At 47.3% G+C, this 23,251-nt stretch overlaps 1 protein-coding gene across 1 annotated transcript in view; it reads left to right on the top strand.

Moving 5' to 3' along the window:
* The window catches only part of PKDCC (protein kinase domain containing, cytoplasmic), a 32,680-nt gene extending 10,780 nt beyond the window's left edge, over positions 1 to 21,900 (top strand). The window contains exons 2-7 of the mRNA XM_061478894.1: positions 1,599 to 1,721; positions 4,155 to 4,426; positions 7,600 to 7,679; positions 8,358 to 8,465; positions 18,647 to 18,820; positions 20,617 to 21,900. Of these exons, the coding sequence (XP_061334878.1) occupies positions 1,599 to 1,721; positions 4,155 to 4,426; positions 7,600 to 7,679; positions 8,358 to 8,465; positions 18,647 to 18,820; positions 20,617 to 20,702 (843 nt within the window). The 3' untranslated portion in view covers positions 20,703 to 21,900. The remainder of the gene's footprint in view (positions 1 to 1,598; positions 1,722 to 4,154; positions 4,427 to 7,599; positions 7,680 to 8,357; positions 8,466 to 18,646; positions 18,821 to 20,616) is intronic.
* The last annotated feature ends 1,351 nt before the right edge of the window (positions 21,901 to 23,251 follow it).

The following is a 23,251-nucleotide window of genomic DNA, read 5'->3' as shown; positions in this document are numbered from 1 at the left end:
AGAAGAGCTGAACTCTGCGGATGCTGCAGAAACAGATTTTGACACTCTAAAGGGGTGGCTTTCAATCTGCGGACCTTCAGCCTGCCTTCTTCATCTGCCCTCACGCAGGGGAAGACCTGAAATGCCTAGGAGGAACTGCAGAATCCAGCTTGTCTCTGAGGAAAGAGAAATGTTGTATTCAATAGTGTCCTTTAATTCCGTGGTGGTGTTAGCTCAGAAGGCTCAGACAGACTCGTGATGATGTGATCCTCTCGGGTAGTTCTCAGCACACCAAGGCTTAACTCCTGCCAATAAGCAGCATAAAAATGGTGTCACAGATGATAAGGAGCAAAGCCAGGTCCGGTCTGAATGGCTCTAGTTTAAGAGGTAATTGCTGTTGCAATCTTTGTCGTGGTCGTGGCAGTAAAGAGAAAAGTCCCTTTTCCTATTTCCAGTGTTCTTATCGGCACTTGTGCATCGATGCCAAGATCTTTTCAGCATGTTTTAAAAGAAGATCTTCTAGCTCTTGTTTCCGTTCGGGTTAACATCCGTGGTAAGCAGCTGCTTGGAAATACAGTGCTGGTTTTACACCAAAAAGGAAAACTGTTTACTTCTGTGACATTTTTTGGCACCCTTTTCCCCTTTGCGCGTAGACAGCGGCAGGCAGAGCTAGCGGGACTGTTCCTCATAAATCCCTGGATTTGCTGAGTTTAGCCTGGTCTTTGCTCTTCTGCCTGGCAGGGTCACAGGCAGTAAGAATGTGCTTGGTAATTGAATCTGCTCGCAGTGCTTGTGCTCAGCCTCAGCCCGCTCTCGCAGCGATGGCACTCGGTACTGTGGCTCTCTGAACTGGGCTCAGTCCCTGTTCTGGTCTGCATGAGCCCGGCTTCTTCTGCTTCGTGTCCAAGCCCCCTCAGCCTGCAGGTGACTCCACCATCACCTTCCCCAAGCTTTTTAGAGCTAAGAGAGGTTTAAAAAGTCACATAACTCGGGGCACAGCAGCAGAGGAATAGCAGCAGGGCATTTGTCAATGCTGCCTTTTCATGCAGGCTCCTTTGCCGCATGGTTTATTCGACTGCGGGCAGAAATTACGCTTAATTTTACTTCATGTGCATGCTGTTCTGGCTGGAAAGTTGCAATCAGATCCTTACTGGGCTCATTTAACTGCCTCTCTGGCGGGGAGGCTGTAAAAGCCTGTCCCCAGCCCTGTCAGACCCTGTCGCGCTCCATATAAAGCAAGACATCTCTGCTCCACAGGCCTGAAATGTTCTTCTTGTGCAATTACTTGTGCAAGTCAAAATTAATCATTCAAATGTCCTTGGAAAGCAAACACAGGAAGGAGCTGGCACGTAGCTGAAATTGTCATTTCAATGCTTTTAGGTTGAAGAAGCTACTGGCAGATAATAGTTTGGGGCATTTGCCCATCTTTAATGATACTGCGCACAGAAGTCCATCAGATCTAGTGAGAAGCAATTTCTGGCTGGGAAAGGAAAAGTTTTGGCATTTCGGTTGTTTTTCGAGATACACACTGCTTACTTTGCCCTTCATCCATGCAGAAACATGAAAGCATGGCAAGATACGTTACACTGATAGTGAATGGCTGTGGTTTTTTTTTTCAGCTCTATGGCTATTGCTACCAGGACAGCAATGACATCCCAGACACGCTGACGACCATCACTGAGCTGGGCTCGCCCTTAGAGATGATCCAGCTTTTACAGACATCCTGGGAAGACAGATTTCGAGTGAGTAACAACTGTTTTAGAAGGACTTTTAAGAGAGTGATGAGTACAAAAGAACGTGGAGCATGAAGCAGGGGTTGTGTACTGTGCAGTGCAGCTCGCATTAGTAAGTGTTTGCTTTGCATACGATCACATGTCGGGTTAGAAACAGTGTTTAGCACTCCCTTTCTGCAGTGTTTAAGATACTCTGCTATTTTGTCTGTCGATGTTATCTAATTGTAGCCGGTTTTATGCTTTTTATGTGGTACTTACAAACATTTCTTACTTGTTAAAGCTCAGGGCGCAGGATTTCTGGCACTGAGCACCGTGCTCTGCAACTGGGATTGGGACAATAGAAGGATGTTATGTTTTCCCCCTGATCCTTATCATAGGCTGGTTGTATAATTGTTTTCTACTGCTTCCTGCTCCGTTCGTCTTTTACTGGGGAAGGGTGAAATATGCGGACACAGGTCTCAAACCCAGGCTGTCCACCGTGTTGGAGCATGAGGATCACACCTAATTTGTCCAAAATGAAGGCAGACTGCTGCAGTGCTTTGATCAAGACGATGCTGTCTTGCTCAGTGTATATGGGGATGTGTTGTCAGCTGAGGTTAACTCCCTGAGACCTGAGATGCTGCAGGGCAGCAGCAGCCTTCGTCTAAACCACTTTGGATTACATGGCTACATCTGTACCAGAGAATTGAAAGCGTGCCTGACTGATCTCGGAGAGGAACTGGCAACGTGCAGCCCGTTCTGTACTATTCAGTTCTTGCACCCTTTGAATGCCCACTGGAAACAGCCCCTGGATGGTGTCTGGGGATGGTGCAGAGCAGCCTTGGTCCCGGTGCTAGCAAGTGTGCATGTGGGATTAAGTTTCTCTGCTCAGGCATGTTCCGTCCGTCTGTCTAATACAGGTGGAGCAAGCGTGTTCCCTGTGCTAAGCTCTTCTCCTTTTCCCCAAAAGAAGTGTGGTCTTAATGAGCAGTAGAGGTACTTGTCACAGCTCCCGAAATACAGGACCTGCCTTTGGCTTGTCCAGGGAATGCGCACGGTGGACTGTGGCAGTGATTACACATGAAGTAAATGACCAAAAGAAATGTTAAATTACGGGTTGTAAGCGGGGGAGTTTCCTTTTAGCATGGATATTTCCGAGTGAGCCATTGCAGAGGGAGATGAAGGAGAATTTGGTGAAGGTGCTGAGCTGATTCACAGAGGTGGAGTTAAAATGAACTGCTGTAATGAAGTCTTAGATAATGGCATGCTCATTAGCTTGTCTAGGATGCAGCTAGTGCGGAGAAGGAAGAAGTAAAAGCCTGTTTTCTTGACACATGAGACCATGATCCAGAGCAAGGCCCTCATCTGTGTGCTTTAAAGCTTGCTCTAGAGGAGCATTTGCCATCCCAGCCTGGCAGCAGGTACACAGGGCAGCAGACCGCACACAGGTTGTCTCTGAGGGATAACTTCAGATGTGCTCAGCCTCTTATGAAGGACGCATTTCGGTGCTGCCCTTAGCCTGCCATTTAATGCCCTGAGGTTGAATTTGGATTTGACTAACTCGGTGCCAGTGGCTTTAACAGTGTTTTCGAAGGGAAAACAAAGATTATATGCGAACAATAAAAAGCTTGCTAGGCTGAATAAGACCTGTTATTAATTTAGCACATCGAATAAAAATTCCAGTATTTAACTGTGTTCGTATTAGTGCTGCGTTTGCATTAATACGTTACGTAGTGGACTCTAAAGGAATGCACGAATTGAAACCAGCGCTGTGGAAAGAGGGCTGAGCTCAGTGTTCGTCCAGTTGGCTGTAAGAGTTATTCACATTTCTAACCTGCATTTAAAAAGCACAGCATCAGCGCAGAGCTCCCAGCCCAGCCTCAAAGAGGCACATGAGGGCCCGCCAAAGGGATGGGCACACCTGCTGTGGAGCTCCTCTTCTGGGGATCTGATTTCCCCTTCCATGGGAAAAGGCAAACCAGTGGGGGAAAAAGGATAGGAGCCAGTGGGAGAAATGATAAAGCAGTCAAAAGGCAGGATCAGCACAGAGGCAATAGGGGCACCCGCTGGAGCTCCAGACATGGGTGCAGGGCAGTGCAGCCAAAACTTCCAGACCTGGAGCTTGTAAAGGAGCAGCATGAGGCTGTGCGGTGAAGGCCTGTGCGCAATGTGTTATTAAAAGTTAATGCTTTTATTTCTGTTAGAAGCAAGAATAGCAACAATGAGCCCTGCTTCAAGAAGAGTGTGGGAAAGCACTGCTAAAGAAGCTTATTTTCCTTTCAAGTCTCTAAGGGTTTTACAATCAACTGTGTTAATCCTGTGAAAAATACCTTAGTTGCAACATTCGGTTTGGAGGATAAGTTATAATGCCTATGTTAAGTCATGTATTCAGCCTAAGTGGTTTCAGTTATACACTTTGCACTGAGAAAACAACGCGAGGTACCCGCATCTCTTGCGTTTCAGATCTGTCTCAGCTTAGTTCGGCTGCTGCATTATTTGGCTCACTCTCCCCTTGGCTCTGTGACGTTGCTGGATTTTCGGCCCCGGCAGTTTGTGATCGTGGATGGGGAGCTGAAGGTCACAGATCTGGACGATGCCAGCATCGAGGAGAGCTCTTGCACCAGTAACAGCGACTGCTTCATGGAATTCCCTGCAAGAAACTTCACCCTGCCCTGTTCAGTTGAGGGACGCTGCCAGAATATGAATGAAAAGAGGAATCTCTACAACGCCTACAGGTACGTGATCAGATAAGGTAGAGAATTAGGAGCAAGCCAGAAGTCCCCAGCGTCTTTTCCAGTTACTGGCACCAGTGAGCACATACTGTGTCAGAGCCGTGACCCAGGAGTAAGTGAAGCCATGAATAATTGTTTCATTTGTGAAAATACATTGCATTTATAACTTTGGGAATGCTTTGCATGCTTTGGGTGTGATTCACCGCTCGGTCTAAATTTGCCTTGGTTGAAACCCGTTGAATTCTTCCCACAAGTAGAGATTTTCATAGGAGTGATACAGAGGTGCCTGTGGAGATGGGGGCCCACTAGCCCTGTGCTGGGATGATTGGGGCATTTCTTAGGTGTGATTTAAGAAGGATCATTCCATGGTTTCTACCACCAGCTGAGCAAAGGGCTCAGTCAGAGCTCAGCTCTCATCCTGCGCTCCAGCTTGACCCGTGTGCCAGACCCTGCCGTGGTTTGGTGATAACAGGCCCTGACGTCAGTCGCTGATGATCTGGGGTGGAATCCCAAAGCTTTCAAAGCAAGGGGTTCTCCGTTTCACCCCACTCCCCTGCTCTCTGCATGGGCAGGCACTGGGGGGACTCGCTCCTGGTGCTGCTGTGTGTAAGTGATGGGACGCACGGGTGATGGCTCACACCGGGCCGTACTGAAGGTGTTCAGTTGACACATCCACCTTCTGCATTTGGCTTTAAAGGTTTCTGTGGGTTTCCCATGGAGTCCTTCTGGGTGATGGCTTTGTGCTTGTGGTCTCAGCTCTCCCCCACTGGCCATCGCTCCCCTTGGAGGGCTGTGTGGGATGCTGGGGGAGCAGTGTTTCCTGTTTCTGGGGAGCTGAGAGCTGATGCTCAGTGCCATGCTCCTCCTGCTGGGGCAGGCGGCTGCCTTGTCCGATCCAGATAGGAGGATGAAGGATCTCAAAGCAATGCCATAATGGTGTGCTCATTTCTTAGACTTCCCTTTCAAGTATCACGCCATTCACTGCCTGCCAGACCACAGCGAGGAGAGGCTGCTCCAAAGAAGAGTCTTCTGCTTTGGTCCCAGGGCACTCACCAGCATGTGTGATGCATTAGCTGACCACACTGAAATGGGCCACACCACATGACAGCCATCTGCAGTTTGCAGCGCGGAGTTTAGCGTGTCCTGCAAAGTTTTCCGTTCCCATTTGCTTGGCTTAAAGACCTTGCTTGGCTTGCTAGCTTTTGGTTAAGACCAGTAAAACACACCAAATAAGAAACCTTTAATAGGCACCCATCCATCCTGGTCTGAAGTGGGGATGCGCCTGCGATGCGGTGGGCTTGCAGCAGGTTGCTGGTCTCGCTGGATGTCTCTAGGTGGATGCGCTCTGGTGTTGCAGAGCTGGAGGTTGCCCTCAGTAAAGGGTTGCTAGTGCTGTTAGGTAGAAATCAAAAGCAGCAGTATGTCAAACAGTGCATAAAACCCCTGGTGATTTTAGAATACAGCGTGCCCTAGCCTTGAGAGCATAATGAAAGCTATCTAGCTGGGTTCTTTATGAGGTAAATGATTAAAGGAGAGAAACCATTTAGGAAGATAACTCTTATTATGCAAGAACTGGCTCTTCTTGACTCTCGAATGGTTACCCTCTGTCACAAACGCGTCTCCATGGGTTTTCCTGCAGATGTTTGGAGGAGCAGTTTTCAAAGCACTGGACAGCTTCAAAAGTAAGGGTAATTGATGTTTTGAACCGTCGGCTAATGGCTGAGGTGAATTCTCCAGCATTGACAATTCTTGACTAGAGATCAGCTAATTCTCAGAAAGACATAAAGAAAGGAGGGAAGAAGGCTGTAGGGACAAATGTAAAAGGGTCTGGGAAGCTGTGTTATGGAGATCACAAAAGATGCCACTGGCCCTGGAATCAATGGGTAACAAACGTTCCTGCAACTAGGTTGTGCAGGCGCCAGTGTCTGTACATGCCAGAATTTCACATGTGGGTGTTTGCACCCCACTTGCAGCACCGTGTGCAGTGCTGATGTTCCCAGCATAAGGACATGGAGCTGCTGGAGCAAGTCCAGAGGCCATGGGGATGATCAGGGGCTGCAGCACCTCCCGTATGAAGACAGGCTGAGAACACTGGGGCTGTTCAGCCTGGAGAAGGGAAGCTGCGTGGAGACGTCAGAGCAGCCTCCAGTGTCTGAAGGGGGGGGGGGCTGCAAGGATGCTGGAGAGGGACTCTTCATCAGGGACTGCAGCGACAGGACAAGGGGTGATGGGTTCAGACTGAAACAGGGGGAGTTCAGGTTAGATCTAAGGCAGAAGCTCTTCCCTGTGAGGGTGCTGAGGCGCTGGCACAGGGTGCCCAGAGGAGCTGTGGCTGCCCCATCCCTGGCAGTGTTCGAGGCCAGGTTGGACGCAGGGGCTTGGAGCAAGCTGCTCTAGTGGAAGGGGTCCCTGCCTGTGGCAGGGGGCTGGAACTGGGTAAGTTTTAAGGTCCCTTCCAACCCAAACCAGTCTGGGATTCTGTGATTCTATGTTATATTGCTCTTTAGATTTCTAGATGTATTTTTATTGGCTGTTTCATACTCTTTGTTAAGAAAACCTATCTAGGGATTAATCTCATATGGGAAAATGGTCAATACTGGTTTTGTAAGGGATGAGGAAGGCAGTTACAATCTTGAGGAAATATTCACTGTGTAAATAAAACATGTCAGCTCAGTAATACCTGTGTCTGTGAGCAGTTCTTGCTATCAGTTACTTAGTTTTTAATGTGTGCTTATGGAAGATGTCCTCTCGTCTCCCTCCTGAGCATCAGTCCCTGGAGGTTTCTTTTTGACAGTGTGGCTTCTGTGTATGAAAACCCATTTACTTTACTTTGCCAAAGTAAAACCCCCACAAGGCTTCTTCTGGGTTTGAGAGCATCCTTTTAGTTTGTTAAAGTACAGATGGCTTTACAAATAGTCACAGTCCAATGGGCTTCACAGCAGTCTTCTGCGTTAATGGCACGGTTGCATGTAGTTATTAGGCAGCATGGTCTAGGTCTGCCAGGCAGCTGGGTGAATGCTCTCAGCTATGTATTTATTTGAGTATAGGATGTGATCGTATTCCTTGAACAGGCTTGTAAGCAATAGGAATTTTACCCCTTACGTTGTGCAGTAGTTACCAGACATTTATAATCTCTCGTTTTGGCTTTCTCAATATGAGTTACTTTTCCATTGCAGGTTCTTTTTCACCTATCTTCTTCCACACAGTGCTCCATCCTCACTGAAACCGTTACTGGATAAGATAGTCAATGCGACAGGTAATCACAGGTCATGGGGAGCATTTCCTTTTTCCGTGTGACTGTCATGTTTGCAGTGGGAAAGATGCTGCTGTTATTTTCACTGCAATAGAACCACATTGGTTTTCTACCCAGGAGAATATTTCCCCCATACAGAAAAGTGAGGAATGGCCCCATATACCAGAGGGATCCCGCTGGGAACTTTATCTCAGCTTTACAGAGGAATTTGCTTCCTCCTGGCACCGGGGTATGAGCTGCATCAGAACGCAGTTCCTTGTGGGATCTAAAGGAGCTCCTGTCTCCGCTAAGTGGAATTTCAGTGACAAAAGCAGGTTGCTTCCCCATTGCCAGTGGTGCCAGTGGTGCTTTTATATCTGAAAAGACAGAGGCAAGTGATATTACCATAGATCTTTACTAGGGTAATGCCTAAAGGACGAGAGTAGTTGCATGTGCCTGTAAATCTGATTTGAGGGTTTTCAATGCATTGTTTTATACCTTATGCTGTGTGTCTGGCTCATGCCAGGTTTGAAACCCTATTTGAGCTAAGACAGGGATTTCATGTCCGCATCACAACGCTGCCAAAGAGCAGGGGCACTGCTGGGCTCTGCTTCTGATGAGGGCTTTATTCGAATGCAGCCTTGTTGTGTCCTGTGCAGGCTCTTCTTGGTCTAACTCGTTTGTTTTCTGTGCTTTTTAAAGGAGAACTTCACTGGGGCATAGATGAGACGGCTGCTCAGCTAGAGAGAGTCTTGGAGCTGTACAAGAGTGGAGAGTACCTACAGAACACGACCCGCACACCGAAAGCTGGTAAAGTGGGCTTTCTCAGAACTTAAAGCCAGAGACTGTCTGTGTTTGAGGTTGGGAAGGGCAAATGTGCAGGAAATGGGGCTTGGTGGCCCTGGAAACCATGACCATGGTGATCTGCTGTCTGGTTTTTGCTTCCTGGGTGTCTTTTGAAGCTGCAAATGTCGGAGCTGCAGTCACCGTCCCTGCAAGTGTTCGCACACCTTGGCGATGAGCCTCAGTGCCATGGGTTAGTGGCGGCCTTGGCAGTGCTGGGGCATGGTTGCACTTGATGATCTTGGAGGTCTTTTCCGACCTAAATGATTCCATGATTGCCTCCACATCGGGTTTGTGGAGAGCACTTTTGTCACATCCCTGTACTTCTCTGCTCTTGCGGATCAGAACCTGCCCAAACATGAGTTGGGGGGAATCTAACCAAGGTGCCATAACCCTCTGTGGATTTCCTGGGACTGACAGCAATGTCTTGCAAAGTAAGCAGCTGTAGATTGGAAAACTGGAATTTGTGCTCGCTAGCAATAGAATGAAAAAGAGAAACAAAGACGGGATGAAAACAAAGCTGCAGAGCAGTATCTTTGCCATAAAATCTCCCCAGCACCACAGGTATGTAAAATGCTCTTCAAGCCGCTGTGATGCGAAGGGATGCATATTCTTCCCGGAAGGATAGCTTGGGGAATTACACACATCAAAGGCGATTATGTATGATGGAAACGACTCTTAAGTCTTAACAACTGAAAGCTGGTTTGCAAATGATTTTTGTGTATGCACAATATTCATGTCAAACTGTCAACGTAATTGACTGCGAGTTGATAGGAAAATTATGGCTCTGCTGGAAAAGCTCCGTCAGGAGGGAAAGATGGGTTCCAAATGAAGATGAATGTTGGCACAGGGGGTTTGAAAAGTTCAGTGAAGCATTTGCTCTGCGAAAGAGACACAGCAGCCAAATTCATTCCTGTCGTAGCGCTGTTAACCTCCAAGGGGCCGTGACACCAGGGATGAATTTGACCCACTTATCAGAATAATTCCGTATTTATTTTGTTGTAAAATTGGCAGGAAAATCGTTGCAGGTGTTCATTTAACTTTCTAATTTTCAGCTTTTCATCACAGTCTGTGCTGAGTGATGCCTGTCAACGCAGCAGAATGATTTTCAGCAGTACAATCAATAGTACAAACACTTCCTTTGTTGAGGAAGTGCCAGGAGGGCTGAAGTTTTTCTGTGGTGCCGGTTGATTCCAGATTGAGCTGCCCTATCAGGACAAGATGAACTTTTGAGTTTGAGAGGCTTGTTGTGTTTATAAAGAGTCGCAGGGAGAGAAGCTCAGGACAGTGGTAGGAAATGGAACAGTGCAGGTTTCGATTAATACAAAGCAGGGCTCCATGTGTATTCGGCCACTGTAATAATTACACAGTTTTGTGATTGATAGCTTAATTCTGTAGAGCCCTGGATAATATAGCACAGAACCTGCTACCTGTGTTCATGGCTAGGAACACCCTTCTGTGCAAGGAGCCCTTTGTATCTGTAGGACACTGCTCAGGGTTTTAGGCACTCCACAGCGTGAGCAAAGACGTTGAGAGTCCATCCGTGGTTTGTGTAACGTATTTGGCCAGTCTGCATTAAAGACCACGAGCGTGGTATTAAATTCCTTGATAGGAAAATGTTCTCGACTAATGGCAAGCCTGAGGAATCAGATATCTTGGTGGAAATAACACTCAGATTGAGACGTTTGCAGACTTAGCTGCCGTGCCTTTAAGGTATGCAGGCCTGTTTCTCGTTTGTTCTAAGGAGACTTTAACCAAACAGAAAAGGGGTTGTAATTTATTTCTATTTTAAGGCTCCCCTTCCATGCCATCAAAGTATGAAGAAGTCATTTTGTGAGGGTGAAAATAGGCCTACCTACCCATTCGTATCCCTTTTATTCCAAACGTATTCCTTCCTAAACTGGTATTTGACTGGTAATACCACGCTAGAATTCGTTTTTAATGTTCTCAGTCCAGAGATGATGGGGTTATAAATTCTGAATTATAAATTATCCTGAGATAATTTATTCTGGAATAAGAACTTCTGGAATAAGAAGTTCTCCTGTGGTACAGTGAAGTTGCGGGGGGGGACGGACGGACGACAGTGCTGCTGGAAGGGACTGGTGCGCAAGTGATCAGTGTCTTCTGCTGCCAGGATGTTCCCAGCTGAGCTGGCATCCTGAGCACCAAACCCAGGGCTGAAATGGGTCCAGTGTTCTGTAGAACTCTTGGTAGGCAGTAGAGGAGAAGATGGGTGAAAAGGGACAACTGTGCTACTTTCCTCAGCTATCAGCTGGGATCCTGCTTTGGCCCTGTTAGAGGTCTAAGAGGACACTGTTCCTCTGAAAGCAAAGAAAAAGTGGTTTTAAAGTCGTGGGATTTTTTTTTTTTTAACCTTTTCTGCCTTGTTCTACGTCAAAATGAAAGTTCAGGGAGGCTTTTCCAACCCTAGGGTGCTAGGCTAAGGTAAAACCAAAGAGGCCGGTTTGGTTTTTAAGCCACACTGGAGTTAATCAGAGCTTTGCATTCGTATGCTGGTGTGCCAAGGTCAGGCTGGCACAAGGTCAACTTGATTTTGCTCCAGATAGTGGAAATCTCACAAAGTGTCTGGCTCCCAGGATTTTTCAGTCTCTCAAACAGTAGAAATTACAAGAATGAACAGTGCCAGTCTCCTCCGGCATCTAAAGGGTTTTGACAGAATAAAGCCTTTCTGCTGTATAACCTCTTTTGAAATCCTAAAAGCGGAACTAAAGGAGAATTCAGATCCAAGATCTGCAAGGTTTTGTTTTGGTTTAGATTTTTGGGCGAAAACCCCACTGAAGGTTCATGTAGTGGTGCTTCAGAGCTTGGCTTAGGTCTGAATCTGTTGGTTTGGATAGAGCATCGTAAATTTGTGCTAGGAAAGAAGAGATCATGATCTTGGGCATGCGATCTAAGGCCGTAATGAAAACATTAACTGAGGAAACAAGTCTGTTATCTATGTGAACCTGTGTTTTTGAAAGGGAGACCTCGTCCTATGAGCACCATGAAGTGAGAAAGGTGATACTGATAATAGTGAAGGAAGTGACATGACGAATGTTCTTGTCAACCCTAGTGTTCCCATAAAGAAAGTTTAACAAGATGACATAGTCATATTACAAAAGGTCTTGGATATTAAGCTTTCACTGTGCTTCAGTTGTAAAAGATTTTATAGTGCTGTAAATTATGTTATGCTCTGGACTTTGCTTTAGTATCTTAGAAACAGAGTAGAGGCGCGGGAGACATTCGATAGCTATGTATGTGTTCTGTAATCATAAATCATACTACTGTTAATGTTGAGATAGGAACATTACAGTGTTTAAAACAACACCATGAACAAATACTTTTATATTCCATTGACTGTTGGTCTCTCCTGCTGGAATCCAGAAGAATGTGGATTAAACCCATGTATTTCTTGTGACACGTGTTATCTTAAAAAGATTAAATCATTCCATTAATTCTTCAGATTAAGAAGACTATAAAAAAAGATCTGTTCATCTGTAAAGTCCTGCCCCAGTATCAACATTTTTATTACTTCAATTAAGTGACACTGATTTGTACCAACTGGCTGTCTGGCCCCTGAGCTAAGCCCCAGCCTTTCAGTTACCTCAGAATTTACTCAGAAATGCGTGAAATCAGCTAACGCTAGTAAGTCGGATAGCTTTGTTATTCATTAAAGCTAATAGATGACCCATTATTAGGCCTGAGGGCGTGCAGGCCCAGAGAAAGGCATCATTAGCTGCTGCTGTTAGTTGAGAGTTTGTTCTCGATGCTAGACTAGCTGGAAGGCTGGACATAAAGCAAAGACCCGTTGTGTTTTCCTTTGTCTTAAAACAATTTGGCAGGATTATGCTGTACGTAAATATTTACAGTACAACAGTGTTTTGAAGAAAATACTCTGCAAGGTCACTATAGCAACCTGCTTAGGAAATCCTAAATCATAGAATCATTTAGCTTGGAAAAGACTTCCAAGATCATCAAGTCCAACCGTTTCCCCCCCGGAATCTTCTGAATCTGAAGCAGTGGAGGCTTATGGAGCTGGTTTTCTTCCCTCTGGTGCTTTCCTTTCCAAGTATTCCATCTTCTAAAGGCAGGGAGCCCGAGCAGCTTTGTGAGTGTTATCACATTTACAGAGGGAAGAGCCATCCTGTGGGCCCTGTGGCTCACTTCAGGCTGCCTCATAGCAATCCACCCAAGAGTGATTGAAATGGGGATGAGGAGCAGTGGTGTTTGTGCTCGTGTGTGTGTGCAGGGTTGCTGCAATATTGTTTGAGGCAGTTGGTATATCCTGCTGCAGGCCACAGTGTGAAGGCTGAAAGTACGTGGCTGAAGGCTCAGCTGGGAACACAGTGCAGCCTGGTCCTTGCAAGCCCAGATTCCTGCTTTATCTGGCACTTGTGCATTTGGTGTTTCTTCTGCAGAGACATCACGGCCGCTTTGTGGCCAGCGGCGGGGGAAAGGTTGCAAGGACGGGCAGAAAGTCTCCCTCCATGCCCTGCCTCGTGCAGACATTCCTTTGCATCAGCAGGAACACAGGACCTTTGCACTCGTGCAGCGCTGGGAATATGGTGGAGCTGTGCAGTGACCCATGGTTGTTGCTCACACGTATCTCCACTGTCGTGCAAACCATTGCCCTGTTCGCTGGGCAACCTGTTCTGCTGTTGCTAAGCTTCTCCAGGTCCCACTTTTGGCAGCGTGCAGCAAAACGCCTTCTGCTGATGGGTTAGGTCCTCAGCTGCTTTGGAGAGCACTGAAGAAGTCACGAGTGTCTCTTACAAATCTCGTAGGCATGTCTCTAAGCTTAAATTCCCTGCGCAGGTGACTCTACACACCTTTTGGCTCGTCCATCACCACAGTATCGTTGTTTTGATGAGCAAGCGGGCCAGGTGCAGCTCACAGACACCCGTGGCACTGGTTTGAGCTGGTTGCCTTCAGGAGCTTGGTGTGTGCTGCGGAGGTAGCTGGGGATGCAGAGCAGCCCTGCAGCCCAGGGAGCAGACCCGAGATGCGGCAGGGAAAACGCTCCAGCTGTGTCATGTTAACAGGAATAAAAGGCAAGGGAACATGTCGTTCTTGTCCTTATTTATTTGTGTTTCGGTGACAGCCTGCATACCGATTTAAATATGGCTCTACTGTAAGCACAATGGAAGCATATAAAAAGAGGCGAGCCTTCCTTCACTTCCATCCTGCGTGCGGGAAACAGCCAGAGGATGGAAATCCTCACCAGAGGAGCAGGGCTATCTCCCAGTCTGACGGCAAACCGCGTCCTGCCAGGCCTCCCCTGCCCTTCCAAGCGGTTGGGATTCGTCAGAAATGATTGAAAGCAGAGACACGTGGGATAGGCCTAGCATGTCCTTGTCTCAGCCATCCCAAGAAATAGCTTTCCGTCACACAACTGTGCTCATGGCTCTTTGAGGCTCGCTGTCTTTAAGTGTGAGGTATTGGAGCATGAGGGACGTTTCAGTCTAAAAAATGAAGCGTGCTGAAACCAGAAGTGTCTTATTGTCCTTTTAGGCTCCCGTTCTGTTTTCCGTAAGCTCCCTGGGAATCGGTGGGGACTGTAAAGCAAAACGCTGCTCCATACCGCTTCTTGCTGAGATTGGCAAGATCAGGCTCTTTCGACTTACTTGTAAGCAAAGCAATTAAAAGCAATTCCAGAGGCAGCTGCCAGTGTTCCTCTCGAGAGTGGAGGAAAGGAGGAGGGGGGAAAAGGAGCAATGTGATTTCTCTCTCAAGGATGAGCATTACTGCGCCTGTGTCATTGACCCGTGATGTATTGGCAGGTGATAACTAGAAAAAAAGACCTGGGCACATCTCCAATGAGTAGCTGTAGTCAGTAGTAAAACTGCAATCTGGCTGCTGTGGCTGGAATAAATGGTCATTAGGCCTGATTAAAGTCAGATTTAGGGGGATCCAAGCAAGCTAAAAGGGGGAAACCACAGGCAGTTTCACATAGTTTATTATATACTTGTGGAGTTATTTATATGGCTCAGTCTAGCACAGTGAAAATGAGTGTGCAGAGGGATTGTAGTCAGCTTTGGGACAATGCAGGTGATTTTCGATGGAAGGCTTAGGCCAGGATAAAACAGCGTTTTCATTGACCAAAGCAAAACGTGTAAAATAGACCAGAAGTCTGCAAAAAATATCCCAAACCCAAGCTTTGAGGATTGCCCGGATTCAGCACGATGTTTTAAAGCTTGGCGATGTTTACGGGGCAGGAGGAATGCTTCCTAGCAGGATTTATTTGTATCACCGTGAGCAGGGAATTGGCTCTTGTGTGTTATTCTGGAGTAAATGTGTGGTGACATCCAGATCAGGCTTAGCTGTATTGCTTTGATTTGCTCCAACCCTCCCAAAAGCAGCAGATGGGGAAAAGGATTCTTCTTCTGTTGCGTTGCCAGGAGCGGTGTCGGGCATTTCTCTGATCTATTCCTTGCCATTACCTGGACAGACTTTATGCGCTCTGTGTCAGGTTACGTGTATGTACGCAAAAGTGTAAATTTACAGCTGCATTTATAGTATTAGGCAAGTATTTATTGGTTTTAAACACCATTAGTCTGGAAATCGACCAGAACTTTGACCTTTTTATGATGTGATTTACTGCCGTGAGCCTTCAAATTCCATGGACTCCATTTAAGCAACGTTTCAGGTCTTGGCAGGACAAAAACCTGAGCCGGAGCCGTCTTTAAACCAGTGGAGTATTGCTTAATTGAACGAGTAACTGCACTGTCGTGACCGAGAGGATCGTTTAAGGGTGCAGGGGAAGCCTGGCTCTCCTGCAGGCTGGGGCTAATGTCATTGCCAGGGCACTTGTCGATGGAGGAGCCCTCAGGTGTCCTTACAGTTCGTGTGAGGGGAGTGCGTTTCTTCACAGCTCATACAAATAAGGGCTAAGAGGTCAGCTCCCAAATTTGTCGCTGTGTAAACAAGAGATTCCAGGGGCTCTGCTCCTTGCTCTGCTCGAGATAAAGCGAGCTGTGGAGAGAGATGTGGTTTCCTCAGACCGGTGCTTGATTGGTGTTGCAGTCAGTTTCTGCTCAGTTCTGTTATTATACAATCATAGAATGGGCTTCAGCTCATCCACCTCCAACCCCTGCCACGGGCAGGGACCCCTTCCACTGGAGCAGCTTGCTCCAAGTCCCTGTGTCCAACCTGGCCTTGAGCACTGCCAGGGATGGGGCAGCCACAGCTTCTCTGGGCACCCTGTGCCAGCGCCTCAGCACCCTCACAGGGAAGAGCTTCTGCCTTAGATCTAACCTGAACTTGCTCTGTTTCAGCCTGAACCCATCACCCCTTGTCCTGTCGCTGCACTCCCTGATGAAGAGCCCCTCTGCAGCATCCTTGTAGCCCCCTTCAGACACTGGAAGCTGCTCTGAGGAGATCCTGTGTTGCCTTCCCAGGGCGGCAGGAGCGCCTGGCAGGTTTGAGAGCATCAGACAGGGTGCGGGGCCGTTGTGTGTCCCATTCTGTGGTCTAGCATTCTGTGCTGCCAGAAGCTGCCTGTGTAAATCTCTGCTTTGTCTTAGACTCCAGGGGCTTTGTTTTCACCTGTGCAGCACTTGCTGATCTCCCAGCCAGGGCAAATGCTCTTTGCATGTGGGTTGTGCTGCTGTGTGCCAGTTACACTGCCCTGTTCCCAGGAATCATTGCAGTTGGTGATGGTTTCTCCCATGTAGATACTGGCAGGGAGTGGGCAAGGACAGCCACAGGGCTCTGCTGTGTGTGAGGCCGCCCTAAGGAGCAGCGTGGAGGTTTCCATCCTCCCTTGCACCAGCAAGACAGGAGCTTGCCATCACCACTGCAGTTATTCACGATCCAACCCTGTCAATTAATGTGTCCCAAGCTGCCCAAATGATTTACCAGGCTCGGTTACCTTGAAGAAGTCAATGGAGAGGGAGAACTTTAACTCCTACGTCTGACAGGGCCTTGTGTCCCATAAATCACTGCTGCTCTCTTTAGATCTGTTTACGTCAGCGAGAACCTAACCCCTGACAGCTGTACTGGAAGCAGTGCTGAGGAGCATATTGAGAGGCATATCTGTGAGCAGAACGTTTTAAATGTTGAATAATGATTCAAAATAAGGCTCTTCTAGATGGGGTTCTGCCTTGCATGGAGATAAAAGACATGACATGACATGAGGATGCTCTGATGGTGTGCTGAGGGATGCTGCAGCTCCCTCCCAGCCCTGGCACAGAGCCTGGCATGCTCCAAGAGTATTCTTGGAAAGGGCTAGGACATGCTCCCTGCTCATGCAGAGAACCAGGCGGGTGCTTCATCTTCTGCTGGTGTACAAGGGCCATCCTTCTGTGAGCATCCTCTGTGGCGTGGGGTTTGGCACAGTAAAGTGTTAGGGGGAGCTCCCACAGCCATGGAAAGTTGTGGGTAGTCCTGTTTTGCATCCAGTCAGCGTGGCTTGTACACTGATACAAACACGTGGTGCCACTATTAACGTATCAATATGAGTAATTTGTGCTCATTATTTTAGTGACGTTGGCTCGAGGTGCAAATCAGTACTCAGCAATTACCCTCGAGAGAGAATATAATTCAGTTCCATTGGATTACTGTTACACTGTACAGATGATATGGTATCTATCCAGCCAGTAGCAGTTTGATTTAGGCTCCAGCTTTTCTTCAGAAGAATCATAAAATCAGCCAGGTTGGAAAAGCCCTTTAAGCTCCTCCAGTCCAACCATTCCTCAGCATTGCCAAAGGCACCACTGACCCACGGCACTGAGGGCCACACGGTGTGTGAACACTTGCAGGGGCGGTGACTCCAGCAGTGCCCTGGGAAGGGATGCGTATACATTCTTTGATGGAGAAATGACCATTAGTAATGGGGAACTACGTGGGTTTTTTCCTTCATGTGCATAAATCTGACATTTCTGAATTAATGGAAACTCTTTTGCCTTTGATTTAAGTGGGACATGAGCAGCTCTGATTTTGCTGCTTCGGAATGTTTCTCATGATACTTTTAATGAGCCAGGCTTAAAATAGAACGTATTTGCTGCATTTGTTTCCCACTGTTTGAGACTGTGTGGTGTGAATGAGCACTTCTGGATGTGTGCTTCTTTTCCCACTTGAAATACTGGCAGTTCAGAGTAGAAGACACACTCGCCTTTGACTCGGTGATGTTGGTACAATGTGCTGTATGAAGTGCTAGCAGGCTGAATCCGCAACGTCAGGCAGAGAGTGCCTCAACTGAAGCGATTTAAGAATAGGCTGTGAGTCAGGGCAGGCAGCTCTGGTTTCCATAATAGATACAATTAGACAAAATAAAGGGCCTATTAAGTTTTTTGAATAGGGTTGGGGGATGAAAGGGGAGAGGCGAGAGGGAGCCGTCAGTCTGCGCATCTGGGTGATAAACAGAAATGTTTATAAGTGATGAGTTGGGTTTGCTGATGCATTCATTAGAGAAACCCCTGTCAGCGGCTGGGAAAGTGAGAGGAGCTGCGAACAGGGAACAAGAGGCAGCTCATAAAGGCAAATGAGACTGAACGGCAGCCAAGGGAGCGGAGGAACGGGCAGGGCAGCGTGGAGGCGCGGGGCAAGGACCATGCTGACATGCTCCCACTGCTTGTTTTCCTCCCCCTTCTCTTCGGAGGCCCATCGAGCGACTCCCCCCTTTGTGCTGATCTGAGCAAGCAAAAAGCATTTGCTTAATTAAAAGCCTGTCTTTTCTTCCATCTGAAGGAGCCTGAGGAAAATAGCGCGCTCTTCTGAAGGAGAGGGAGGGCTGGGAACGCCTGGTGGGGTCTCCCCCCGACAATCCTGCTCACTGTGAAGAAGTAGGACAGTGAGTCGGTTCATTCAGGTGGATGCTGTTTATTCAATGGGACGTTCTTCCTGTAAAACTCCTAATAAAACCAAAGCCTCGCCTACGCCGCGGGGAAGGGGAAGGGGTTTTGTGCACAGGCTGTTTATTTGCAGACGCTTTCTGGAGGAAAAGGTGAGAAGAAAAAAGCGGGGAAGGAAAAGGAAAGTAAGGGGCAGAGCTATAAACACATCTGGGAGTAAACCAGGGCTGGAAGCCTAGCCCGTCACCTTTCCCATCGTATAGCCTGCTTCTAAGCTGTTCTAATAAGCCTTGCCTTTTAAAAACAAGCAGTTTGGTGGAGCTCTCAAACCGATTGCTTTGCTCTGGTTGTTTGCAGAGTACAGACGGGTGCCTGAAGCTTTTATTCCCGATGAGAACTACAGATGCTGGCCATCATACCATCATAAGGGCTGTCTCCTCTCTGTGTTCGATGTCAATGAAGCCATTGAGATCTGTGATAGCTACTCCCAGTGCAAAGCTTTTGTCCTTACCAACCAGACGACTTGGACAGGTAGGTCATGGCTTTAAATTAACCTTTCCCATTCATGTGGCTGGTGCAGTTTGACAGAACACCAGACAGGTTCTCCTGTGCATCTAGCTGGGGCTTCCTGGCTGGTGGCAGAGATTCCCTGCCTCTGGTGGGAACGCCGTGCTTCTAAGCGGTAGGGCTTTGGCTAAAGGACGGTGGGAAGGGAAGGTTTTAAGCCAGGTAGAAACAGAGCTTCCAGAGGAAAATGCTGTTTGCTACCACAGCTCGTTTTCTTGTCTGACAGAACGCACTTGCTGACAAGAGCAGTGTTGCCTCCACACACGGGGCTGTGTCCCTGCTGTTTTCTGCTGGGGCCGGGTCAGCTCCCCTGCTCCTGGCTTTGGGAGGAAGGGTGGCTGATGCCTTGGGAAAGACGATTGAAGTCCTTGCTCGGCCATAGACTGTAGTGTGGCAGGTTGCTTAGACTCGGCTTTCTGTCTGTACATCTGCAGTCACTACATGTCTTAACCTTAAAGTCAAACTCTGCCCTGTGTGCAGTTGGCTGCCTTAGTTGTGCTTAGCTAAGCAGCATAAACACACGTCACAGCCAGGCTTATACATGTGCCTGGTAGGTCCCCAGCTCTGAAAGCACCATAAGTAAGTAGAAACTTCAGTCAGTTCGTACATTTCAGAGTGGTTTAGGTGCTGCCATGGCTTTCTGCATTACTTTGTCATTCTGGGAGGTGTGACCAGAGACTTTCATGGAACCTAAAAAAGACTGATGTACCCGTGGCTAACCAGTGGCTACTAGATCAGCGTGTCAGACTATCTATAGCCAGACTACTAAAAGTTAATTGATATGCTAAAATAAATATTATTATGGCACAGGGAAACCCATAGGAAGTTTAGAGCAGCTCCTGCCTAATATCAAGAGCAAATGAGGCATAGCAGTCTTGGTCTTGTTTACCGTTGCCTTCACCGTGTTGTTCCTGATGCATGAGCACTTGGGTCTCTGAAACGCAGCGTGGGAGTTTGCTCAGGTGAGGCATCCCATCTGATGCAACAGCAGTGTGAAGCATCTGGAGAAGGCAGTGTTATGGGAGCCCTCTAGAGAGGGCGTTTGGTTTTCCTGCAGTTAGAGAGAGGAAAGGCAGGGGTTGAACTGCTGTGGAAAGTATCTCTGATACAAGATACAAGGACCGTGCTGTGGTTCCCACACGTACCGGTGGGTGAAACCTCACCGCATTCAGCCCCCATTGGCCGCTGGTGTATATATGGCAGGTGCCTTGCACCACCCAGGCTGTTACCACTTGCTGGTGTTTGTGTTCCAGGAGCAGAACCCTTGTTCTAGCTGATTTAAAACCCAGAGTTAGTTGCAAAGCGATCAGTACTTTGGAGCAAGTTGTGTTCAGCGTGCGTTGCACTGAGCAGTTTTGCCAGGATTCAGGTACACAGAGGTGGTTCTGCTCCTGTACAATGACATTAAATCCTTCCTGAAGCCTGAACTCAAGCCTGGTTTTGTCAGTGAGGGAGTCTTTAAATAATGTTTTAAGATCGTGTGACATGTGTGTTAAAATCTTCATTTACTGTTAGCTGCGCACAGCCGCATATTGAGCATAATAAATGTAGTGAAACCCGGGGAGATCTGCTGTCCTTTTAGATGAAAGCACTTCAGGTTTATACCATTTGAAGTTGAGGGACAGTTCAGTCGTGGGCTGCCTGAGGAATGCAGAGGTTGAAGAAGAATGTGAAATTACCGTATTTTGAGGTAGGCAGCATTTTGCTCATCCCTTCTAAATTACTTCTTTTCCTTTCTCCCCCTTTCCTCCTGGGTGCAGGTCGGCAGCTTGTCTTCTTCAAGATGGCCTCAAATCATATCATGCCTGATCCTGACAAGATAACGTATGTGAAGGTGACAGACTGACACCTAAAGTGGCTCCGTCTGCCCTGTGAGTGATAAGAGCTGTTTGTGTATAAATATAGGCAGCTGTTAGGTAGAAGGTGGCTGTGGCCAGAGGAATAATTGCACTATTACTCATTCTAATCTATAGAGTGCTAAAGAGAACTTTAAAGAAATCACCTGCATGACCAGGATGAATGTGCAATAGAACAACGTTTTGAAAATGTGATTTTTATTTCTATTTCTATTTTTTTTAAAACAAGGCAGAATACAAAATATGATACACTGTTAGGGAATCGTTTGGGTAGTGAATCGGCTGGCGGCTCTGCCTGCTCTGACCAAGGGTAGCATGACATTTCTGACCTCTGCGTGTGTGTACAGGGACCAGAGGTGTTCGTTTCTATGGGAAGTCTGTATCCTGCACGCTGATGGTTATTTGGGCACATAAAATCACAATGGAGTAACTGAAACGTATCAGTTTATAAGCTGAACGGCAAACGTTACTGAAGACAATCAGCATTTGTGTTGCAGCTGTCAAATACGGGGTGCCTGCCTGTTGGTCAAAAGGAAGGAATTGGTTCTGTTTAGAGTTGCAAGACTGTAGCTAGTTTTCATCTTTGCTTCCAGTGTTATCATAAAGTTTCATTTCTGATTTAAAAGAGCCATTTTGTGGGTCTAGCAAATCACGTCAGCATATGAATAGTCCCACTGAAAAGGCAGGGACTCACCCAAGTGCCTAGTGCTTTGCTGAATAGGGCTAGGCCTAAGCATATGCTTACAATTAAGCCTGTGCTTAAGACTTTTGTTGAAGGGAGTTTGAGTTGGTCAGGAAGCCACATCTGGGACAGCCTGGCAGAGCCGTCCAGCTGGTGGAACAGGACTGGCTGAATGACTACCTTGCAATTACTCATATTTTTTTATCATCAAATCCTTGGTTTTCTAAGGCACCGCTTGCTAATTCTTAGAATGAAGGAAGGAAAATGACCTTAATAATGTCGAATGAATGCTAGCCTTAACTCTCTATAAATGCATTTTACAGGCATGGTGTGTCTAGAGAATTTGCTTTCAGTGAAAGCAATAAATGCTGAAGTGACCAATGTCATACTGTTTTGTAGATTGTACAGTCAGGAGGAAAAAAAGAAAAAGGTGCTTTTGTTTCTCAAAATGTTTATTTTTGTAAAAAAAAAAAATAAAAGATAAATACAATTTCTCTCATACTTGATTGCTTTCTTTTTTGTGTTGTTATGTCTAAGCCTTCACTGGATTTAGGTATTTATTTAGGTGTTGTACATAAACATAATGCTGGAGGCATGCTAGAGAGGGACCCTTTATCAGGGACTGCAGCCATAGGACGAGGGGTGATGGGTTCAGACTGAAACAGGGCAAGTTCAGGTTAGATCTAAGGCAGAAGCTCTTCCCTGTGAGGGTGCTGAGGCGCTGGCACAGGGTGCCCAGAGAAGCTGTGGCTGCCCCATCCCTGGCAGTGTTCAAGGCCAGGTTGGACACAGGGGCTTGGAGCAAGCTGCTCCAGTGGAAGGGGTCCCTGCCTGTGGCAGGGGTTGGAGCTGGATAAGCTTTAAGGTCCCTTCCAACCCAAACCAGGCTGGGATTCTGTGACTGTATAAGCCTAGGGTCTTTTTTCCAGGAAGGAGCTGAGGTTGTTCCAGGGGCTCCCAGGGAAGGATGTGTTTCTGGGGTACCTGGTGCCTTTGTCTACTCAGTTGCCTGTCACAAAGCTGCTGACTGTTGGAAGACAATGCTTGAGTAGCCTTTCCTGCTCTGTGGTTTGAGTCATGCTGGTAGCCATCTTTTAACATTTGGAAGGGGCGAGGATGAGAACAAAACAAGGAATTGCTCTTTGGCTTGAATAGTGTGTGTTCTTTACCAAGGAGGCTCGGAGAATCATAGAATCCACCAGGTTGGAAAAGCCCTTTAAGACCATCAAGTCCTGCCTTTACCCCAGCGCTCCCCAGTCCAAGGTGGGTGGCAGTGTGACCATGCGGGAGAGATGGTCCAACAGTGACCCTGTCAGCAGCGGGTTTTGTCTCACTGTGGTTTCCCTCGGGTCACGACTACCCTGAGGACTTCTGCAGTTCACTGGACTGACGTGCTGTAATGGCTGTGACTCCCGGCTTATCAACCCTGCAGGCGTCGCAGCTCAGCTGATTGTGTGGCCCTGCACTTAGGAGCCCATCAGTCATGCTGTGGTGATAAACAAGCACCAGAGATTCTTTTGGATTGCCACATAAATCATGCCAACGCATGCTGCACAGGTCATGGCAGCGGTACCCGTTGTTGGCACGGAGGCGCTGGGATGCATTCTGAAAGGTTTTAACCTCCTGTGACTGCCTTCCCCTTCTGCACTGTGCGCCGTTCCAAAAAGTAGTCAAGGTTTTAAGCCAGTGGGAATGGTGAAATTCTTTAATGGCATTCCTAGGTAAAAAAATATCAGTACTTAAAAGGGAGAAAAAAGATACCTGGAGTAAGTTTAATTTTTTAGTGTAGTAATCGGGTAAATTTGGATAATTTCATCCCATCACTTTCCACACATGCCTCTTCAGTCAGGAATTGTT

Source organism: Pezoporus flaviventris, unplaced genomic scaffold, assembly GCF_033815535.1.
Source record: "Pezoporus flaviventris isolate CSIRO_AGI_PZ_B2104156 unplaced genomic scaffold, CSIRO_AGI_Pfla_v1 ptg000132l, whole genome shotgun sequence".
NCBI classification, from domain to species: Eukaryota; Metazoa; Chordata; class Aves; order Psittaciformes; family Psittacidae; genus Pezoporus; species Pezoporus flaviventris.
The sequence above is the reverse complement of the archived record's forward strand: the minus strand, read 5'-3'. Positions and strand labels throughout refer to the sequence as shown.